Raw genomic sequence first — 9,103 nt, forward strand, 5'->3', positions numbered from 1 at the left:
ATATACCCCAAGACATAGACACAAGTGGTTTTTACTTTCTTGCTATTGTTTTTTAATGTATTTATAATGCACTATATGATTCTTTTGTTTATTTTTTATGTTCTTCCCCCACAGTATAACACTTGTTTTTTGTTTTTTTTTTTGGCGGTCGTGGGGCTTGAACTCTGGGCCTGGGCACTGTCCCTCAGCTCTTCAGCTCAAGGTGAGCACTCTACCACTTGAGCTCCAACGCCACTTCCGGTTTTTTAGTTTATTGGAGACAGGAGTCTCATGGTCTTTCCTGCCGGGGCTGGCTTTGAACTAGATCTCAGCCTCCTGAGTAGCTAGGGTGAGCCACCAGCGCCCGGCTTAACACTTGTTTTCACTGTATTTGATTCCTGTGTTCTGTATCGTGTATATACATTTTTGTAATTTGGGGAGCGGAAGGGATATAGCGGAATGCTTAAATGGGGATGAAGGTTAATCCATTGTGACGCTGAGATGTACAGGACACTGTTGAAAAAGAATTTTACAATGTCAGGGGGTTGGGGAGGGAGGAGTTGGGGAGGGAAGGGATGGTAGGGAAAAACAAAGGAGGAGGTAACAATGCTTGATAGGAAATGTACTCATTACCTTACTTATGTAACTGTAACCCCTCTGCACACTATTTTTGCAATAAAAATATATATAAATTTTAAAAATAAAAATAAAAAATCTAGCATATTTATATCATAAAAAAAGAATATGACCTATGTAGTTGGCAATACTTTCTGAAATGTAAATAGTTGTACTTGGAGGGCAGGGCAGGTTTTTCTCAAATCTCTAACAATGCACTTTTATAGTGAAAGATAAATTGAAACAAATGTGGGAAACTCTTGCAAGTTATTGAAGTGCTATGCTAGTTTTCATATTTAACTGTCTAATCAACATAGTTCATAAATAATGAATGCAAATATATCTAGTAATCCTAGAAAACAATTTTCCATGATCCTCAATGTGATATTTGAAAGAAGAACTTAAAGTTTTACATGAACACATGACTAGAAACATACCTTTAAATTTCCTTTAGCTTTACTTAGTGTGGCAGGCACATTGCCTTAGAGGCGGGAAACAATAATGGTGGCTAGAAATCTGCAAGGGTCACCTAGTCATGATGTCCAAACCCACACATCTAAATTAATATTTAGTACAACTTAAGCTTTCCTCAATGTAACTTAACTAGCTTACATATTTTCTGTTTTGTTGTGATTTGAATTCAGAAATCCACAGAAGCTATTTTCTATGCAATTCTCATGCATATCAATCACTCATGAATATGATCATTGTCCCAGCTCAATAATAACCTTTCCACATTATCATGGTCAACATGTAATTGTAGTTGTCCATATTTGAGTTTAGAATAATTAACACGTTAAAACATTTTTAACTTTCTAAAAATCTTTAATTGCAAAAATGTGCTTTACTGTGATACTTACAATTTAGATATTATGTTTTTTGATCAAATTTGTTACTCAATTCCCTTTCTTCCTCATTAAAATTAATTTTTGACTAGATTCAATTTGGTATTATATAGATACATATATATTTATGCATATATATGTATATGTGTATATGTATATATGTATTTATATCTTCTACAATATCCATACACTCCTGTCAAGCCTTTCTTTCTTTGTCCATTCCTACTATTTTTCCCATAAAGGAACTACTTTAAAATCCAAAGTTAGACTCATAGTTAAAAGTAAACACACACACACACACACACACACACACACACACCCCAAACTCATTTTCTATTTTTCTCTTTCTCTCTTTCTTTCCCTTTCTCCCTCTCTCCCTTTCTTTTGTTTTGGCCAGTCATGGGCTTGAACTTGGGGTGTAGATGCTGATCCTGAACTCTCTTGCTCAAGGGTAGTGCTCTACCACTTGAGCTATAGTACCACTTCCAGTTTTCTGGTGGTTAATTGGAGATAAGAGTTTAATGGACTGTCCTGCCCATGCTGGCTTCAAACTGTGATCCTCAGGTTAAAGCCTCATGAATATGTAGGATTACAGGGATGAGCCATGAACACCTGTTTTTTTTTAAACTATTATTTCTCTTTATTTAAAAAGGATACTTTAAGAAATTTCCGGATTTCTAAATATAAAGAACAATTTCTGTAACACTCTATCACATTAAAAAGTACAATTGAATTTCTGTGAATATAACTTTCAGTTGCAACATGAATGTTATACAAATGCAATAAGAAAATATACTTGAAAATTTCAGTGTACAATATAATTATTAAAAAAATCTACAAAACAAAACAAAACAAAGAACTGGCAACCTAATTTTAAATGTAATTTACAGGATTTTTCACTAAAAGTCTTCATCTTCACTCTTCTCTATGAGGTCTGTCTGGAGCTCACATGTCTTGTCCTCAATCTGCTCATGGCTGATTTCATCTCCTGATTCCTCAGAGTGTAAATAATGGGATTTAGTAAGGGAGTGATAACTGAATAAAATACAGAAAGAAATTTGTCCACTGAGAAGCTACTAAATGGCCAAATGTAAATGAAAATGCAGGGCCCAAAGAACAGCGTCACCACCGTGATGTGAGCAGACAGTGTAGAAAGAGCCTTGGAGAGTCCTGCTGAGGAACGACTGCGCACAGTTACCAGAATGATAGTGTAGGAAATGAGCAAGAGTATGAAGCAGATGAAAGACAACAGACCACTGTCAGCAATAACCAGCAACTCCAGAACATAGGTCTCAGTGCAGGCAAGCTTCAATACTAGGGGAAGGTCACAAAATATGTCATCCACTACATTGGGGCCACAGAATGGCAAGGTGACAGTGAAGACCATCTGGCTCATTGTATGCACAAAACCAACAGCCCAGGACAGCAGCACAGATCCCACCAGCACCCTGTGGTTCATGATGGCTGTATAGTGAAGAGGTTTGCATATTGCAATGTACCTATCAACAGCCATGACTATGAGAAGAGTCATCTCACTTCCCCCTAGGAAGTGGAGGAAGAACATCTGAGTCATACAACCCCACAAGGAGATAGTTTTAGTCTCCCTGAGGAAATCTGTCACCATCTTAGGGGTTGTTATTGTAGAAAGAGACATATCAAGAAAGGAGAGATTTCCCAGGAGGAAGTACATTGGTATTGAATGGAGCTGGGAGTCAAAGGTTACAGTGAGAACAATGAGTAGATTCCCTGCCATGATTGCTGCATAGGCCACCAAATATATGCAAAAAAAGAAAATTTCAAGTTTCCAACTGCTGGTGAGCCCTAACAAAACAAACTCAGCTATCATTGAGCTGTTTTTTCTATCCATCTAGATGCTGTTTTTCAAAGAGCCTTTAAAGAAAGAAAATCTGGAAAACAAGATAAGTTAATAAGTAGTAGGTTTCAAACTATGGACATACAGAAAGAGAATATTTTTGCTACAGAAAGAGAAATTGGACATTTATGCAGAATAATGCCATTTAATTAGTGTAAATCGCATTGGCAGTACTACACTTTTTCTGTCAGAAAGGCATAAAAATAAGAAATTTATTATCAAATTCTGAACATTTGATGTTCAGATATGTATATTCCCTTATGTATTTGTCTCTATCATAATTTCATTATCAGAGTCCAGTTTGATCAGTGAATAAAGCAAGTCAAACTGCGTTAAGTCTAAGTGAAGAACATAATCATTGAATTTTATGGTTCCTGTTACTCATTCTTCCCTCTTGTATAAAGTATCCACATAAGCGCATGAGCTAAATTATAAAACACATTTTCTATATTTATTTGTGTGTTGCTGTTAGAGTTTGAATTCAGGTCCAGAGTTCTGTCCCTTAGATTTTTTGTTCAAGCCTAGCATTCTACTACTTGAGCCACAGCTTCATTTCTGGCTTTTTTGGTAGTTTCTGCAGGAGCTGGCTTTAAACTGCAATCCTGAGATCTCAGTCTTTTGTGTAGCTAGAGGCTACTGGTTCTTGACTTGAACCACTGGTTTCGGATACAACCAAACATTTTATAAGTGAATTCATTTAGTACTCTTTTATAAGCTAAAGTATATTTCACCTACCTTTTAAAAAAAGTAATGGTAGTAATTTCATTTAATCCTAAAGATTTAGTTATTGTATATTTATACTGGGTCCTTTTCAGATAATTTAATTGCCATTTTAGGAATTCTTGAGCAAGGAAATAAATCTTTCTTAGGGTTGTGGTTTTTGTTTCTTCTGGAATAAAGTTGTAATTAATCTGAGAAACACTCCTGGGCTCTTCTATTCTGTCTCTGGCTTCTTTTAATGTCACTTTGGATGCTTTACTAATATAAGCCTTCTACAACCACCAAGACTTTGGTACTAGTATTTACGTTGGCTTGACTCTTAAATGTGGATCCTCCCTTCTTTGTTCCCAGTATACTCCTCAGATGCATTGAAACTGTGCACAAGGACTTAAACTTACATCCAAATTCATTCATCCTGATGTTTGTACTCCATACTTTCCCACAGTAACCTGAAACCATTAGCTCACTTATGGATCATGGGTTAGTTTTCATGTGGATATTTTGTTATTTGATTTTTCTCTTTAGAAGTCTTACTTATGGATCAAACCATACTAGACTGACTTTTCATTGTTTGGCTTAAGAGTTTATCAATTATGAGAAGGCTTTCTTTAGTAAACATATCTGAATAAAATTATCTAAAAACTAAAGTTCTAATCAGGGTCTAAGGATTAATAAAGAAAATTTGGTAACTCCTCAGAATATTGAATTTTTTTGTAATAATAAAATAAACCAAGTATTTAATCATGTGGATTATGAAAAGGCTTTAAGTGATAGAATGTATCAAATAAACTGTATATTTTGTTGAATATATATTTGGTGTGTGTATTTACATTTATTAAATTTTGTTTTTTAATTAATCTCATTTTTCTTGATTGTATGATGTGTTAATAGTGATTAAACTATGGTGCTCTGTTTAATATGCTTTGCATAATTACACAGTTTTGAATCCTAAAAAATTATTTTCATCTCTGGAATCTCCATCCATGCAGTAATGCATCTGCACACTACATATGAAATTATTTTCAAAACCATGTAATTTTCACCATAATATTAACAGGAGAAAAATCACAAGACTGCTTTCTTCATTGGCCTGTAAGGTAAAGTAAGTGGTTAGCTTAATATTTAAAACTTGTAATACAACATCAGAAATGAATATTTAAACCTGTAAGATTTTAGTTTTTCATAATCATACTTGCATATTTTAAAGCAAATAATAACATTAATTAGTATTTCTAAAAGTGTTTTATAAAAATATTAAACATTTCCAAAATTTTGTATCTTTCCATTTCTATTTATAAAGACTGAAAATTGTTGAGGTTGGTAAAATTACTCATAACTGCAATTTTATATGATAAAATACTACATATTTTCAAAAGATGTTCTTTTACTCAGACCTGTAAATAAGAAAACTGGAATGGAAAAATAGAAGTAGTTTAAACCTCAATGGAAAAATAGAAGTAGGTTTATATAATTGAACCAGAAAGACATAAAATGACAGATTATAACTTCTTAAAATTGGATCAGTAGTGATTAGATTTGTTCTAGAACAAATTTTGTTTGAGAATGTAATGAATGATCTTTGCTGTGGGAAAAGCATAGCAAGGTTTTCAAGTGATTTTTTAAATGAAAAAAAATGATAATATTCCTTTCAATTATAATTTCTTGCTTAGGAAAAGGAAGCTAAAATGATGTCAAACATGTGTGCCTATGATAACTAGTCAATGTATTTCCAAACGATCACTGAGCTACCCAAGTTACTGTATGTGGAAAAGTATGTTTTTTAATGTATAAACAGGGCACTCATATTTCTATAAATCATGAGAATTGTTATGTTTTTTATGAAACTTTATCACTGAGCAATATGAAAAGTGAAAAGTCAAAAAACTGGAAAATGAGTATAGATATTTTTTGTATTAAAATAATATACCAAATTTAAAATAATGCACCAAAATTTTGTTCTCACATAATAAAACATTCATAATCACAATAATATATATTTTAGTCTATATAAAAATATTAGAGGCTGGGGCTGGGAAGGTAGCTCAGCGGTAGAGTGCATGACTTGCAAGCATGAGGCCCTGGTTTGATTCCTCAGCACCACATAAACAGAAAAAGCCGGAAGTGGCGCTGTGGCTCCAGTGGTAGAGCGCTAGCCTTGAGCTGAAGAGCTGAGGGACAGCGCCCAGGCCCAGAGTTCAGGCCCCATGACCGGCAAAAAAAAAAAAAAAAAAAAAATTAGAGGATTTAGAATAAGACTAGTATGTTGAAAGATTAACAAAAGGAGGATGTTAGTAGTACCAATCAAAAGGTAAGTAGATTGGTATTGTTAAAAATATATACAAATGAGGAAGTGGCACTGTAGCTCAAGTGGTAGAGCGCTCGCCTTGAGCTGAAGAGCTGAGGGACAGCGCCCAGGCCCAGAGTTCAAGCCCCACGACCGACAAAAAAAAAAAAAAAAAAAAAAAAAAAAAATATATATATATACAAATGACTTTAAATCAATCATTTATCACTCATGATATTCCATAACTATCCCCTGAAGAAAAGTAAAACATAAATTACCAAAGTAATTCTAAATTAAAATAACTGAGTACATTCCAAGTTTTAATCTGAAGTTTTATTGAATATCAGATTTGTCACAAATGTTAATTTAACTAAGGAAGAAAATAATGTTAAATTATTTTATCATGCTCAAGTAATCTTTTTCTTATGTATCACGTGGATTAAACTAATTCAGGTTTCTATCTCCAAAACTCAAGCTCAAACTGTAAAACTAATACTTCAGACTATAGGTTTTTACTCATCATAGGTTTCTGCTTCCATTAAATATTATTTTCCATATTCATTTTGGTCAAACCTATCTTTTAATATTGGTTTTGTGATTAGAAAATTATATTCCATTCAATTATATAACCCATGTAAAATGTCTTTTCTTTTATTAAAGTATGTAAGTATAATGTGTTCTTAGCATTGCTATTTAAACCTACCAGTTAAGAATGAGGAATAGCTTCTTCAAAGAAATGTAGACACAGTGAAACTCTGAATATAAATTGGAATAGTTTTAACCTGACAGTTTTTTAACCTGTCATAAAGACATGAAAATAGATTTTGGGTTAGTAAATGTAACAAGAGGGACACAGAGGACACTTACATAAGATTCAGGCTGGAGATCTTAATCTCCAGGGGAATTATTAAGATAAATATGTTTGTTTCCCTTGAGTTCAGAAGAGAACTTATCTCATTTAAGTGGAATCATGAGTTCTCAAAGTGTAATAGTCATGTAAACTTTCTACTAATTGAAGTTGTAGTTGGTGTATAATTGAGAATACTTACAGAAAATGATGATTGATTTCTGACAACATGATCATTTTAATATTATTTGATAAATATGAAGTTATAATTAGTTTAATAATTATAGAAGGAAAATTAATTTACAGTCTTTACACTGAGCAAATTAGAATTGATAATTAACTTTAATTTTTAAAATATGAATGGGTTGCTAGTATTAAGATGTTGTACAAAGGGTTACCTTTTCATAAATCAGTTAAGGAATACAATTTTTTATTCAAAGACTATTTATTTAGATAATTAAATGAACTTTTAAAAAATAGTCATTATAGAGTTAATATCCACAGGGTTATAGTTGCATAAATCAGGTAATGAGCAATGAATACAATTCCACTTGTACAATGTCACCCCTTCCTTCACTTAATTCGTTTCCCCTTTCTGACCCTGCCTACAAGTTATATATTTCATTTTTCACATAGTGTATAGTGAATACCATAACTGCATTTGTTGACTTTCCTCCATCCATTCTTGTGTCCTTCTGCCCTTACTTGTAGAAAGACACAAACAAAAAAAAAACCCAGCAAAAACAAACACCACTACCACCAGCAAAAACAACAACAAAACCCGGAATGTTTTCATTTCCCAGAATTCATTTTAATAAATAGTATTTTAAATGTTCACACGAGTTATGCCTTTGTATTCCTTCCCTTAGACTATCCTCCTTTAGTATGACTGTTAGTGTATGAATGCCTATAGTCCCATATATATATATATATATATACATATCACCCCATTTTTAGATTTAGCTTCCACATATTAGGGAAAACCTACGTCCTTTGTCTCTCTGAGCTTGGCTTACTTCACTTAACATGATTTGTTCTAGGTCTATCCATTTCCCTGCAAATAACATACTAGTATTCTTTCTAATGGTTGAGTAAAATTCTATGGTGTATATGCACTACATAATTTTGATTCATGCATCTATTGTAGCATATCTGGGCTTTTTCCACAACATGACTATTGTGAATAGTTCAGCAGTGAACATGAATGTGCAAGTGCCTTTGCCATATCCTGACTTGTAATGTTCTGGACATATGCCCAAGAGTGGTATAGTTGTGTCATAGAAAAATTCTATGTCTAGTTTTGTGAGGAACCTCCCTGTCCCAAGTTGTACTAATTTACATTCCCACCAACATTGAATAAGGTTCCTTTATCCTCACATACTTGTTGGCATTTGTTGTTCAAATTTTCAATGTTGGCCAATCTAAACTGAGGTGTTTTGATTTGCATTTCCTTCATGGATGGATGAGCCTTTCCTCATATGTTTCTTTGACATTCTTATTTCTTTGGAGAAGTCTCTCTTTGGCTCCTTTGTCCACATATTGATTAGTTAATTAGTTGGGGAGGGATTAATATCTTGAGCTCCTTGTATATTAGACCTGTATGAGATATAATATTGGTAAAGATTTTCTCTCAATCTGTTGGCTATCTTTCTAGTTTAGTAACTATGTCATTTGCTGTGAAAAAACTTTATTTTAATGTAGCCCTATTTGATAAATCTCTCTCCCATTTGCTGTGTCCTATTCAAGAAGTCCCTACCTATTCCTATAATGTTTCCCAATGTTTCTCCTATTCCATTCAAAGTGTCAGGTCTGATATTGAGGTCTTTGATTTAACTTGAGTTGATATTGGTGCATGGTAATGAAAAGGGATCAAATTTTAGTTTGGGATCAAATTTTAGTTTTGGACATATGAATGTCCCATTTTTCCAACACCAATTAGT

At 33.3% G+C, this 9,103-nt stretch overlaps 1 protein-coding gene across 1 annotated transcript; it reads right to left on the minus strand.

The window, feature by feature from the left end:
* Positions 1-2,364: 2,364 nt before the first annotated feature.
* LOC122118541 (olfactory receptor 4L1-like) lies at positions 2,365-3,306 on the minus strand. The gene has a single exon (XM_042692383.1). The coding sequence runs from the start codon at positions 3,304-3,306 to the stop codon at positions 2,365-2,367; it is 942 nt and encodes a 313-aa protein (XP_042548317.1).
* Between the last annotated feature and the right edge of the window lie 5,797 nt (positions 3,307-9,103).

The sequence above is a fragment of the Dipodomys spectabilis genome, unplaced genomic scaffold (genome assembly GCF_019054845.1).
Source record: "Dipodomys spectabilis isolate Male_0828 unplaced genomic scaffold, ASM1905484v1 ptg000155l, whole genome shotgun sequence".
NCBI lineage: Eukaryota > Metazoa > Chordata > Mammalia > Rodentia > Heteromyidae > Dipodomys > Dipodomys spectabilis.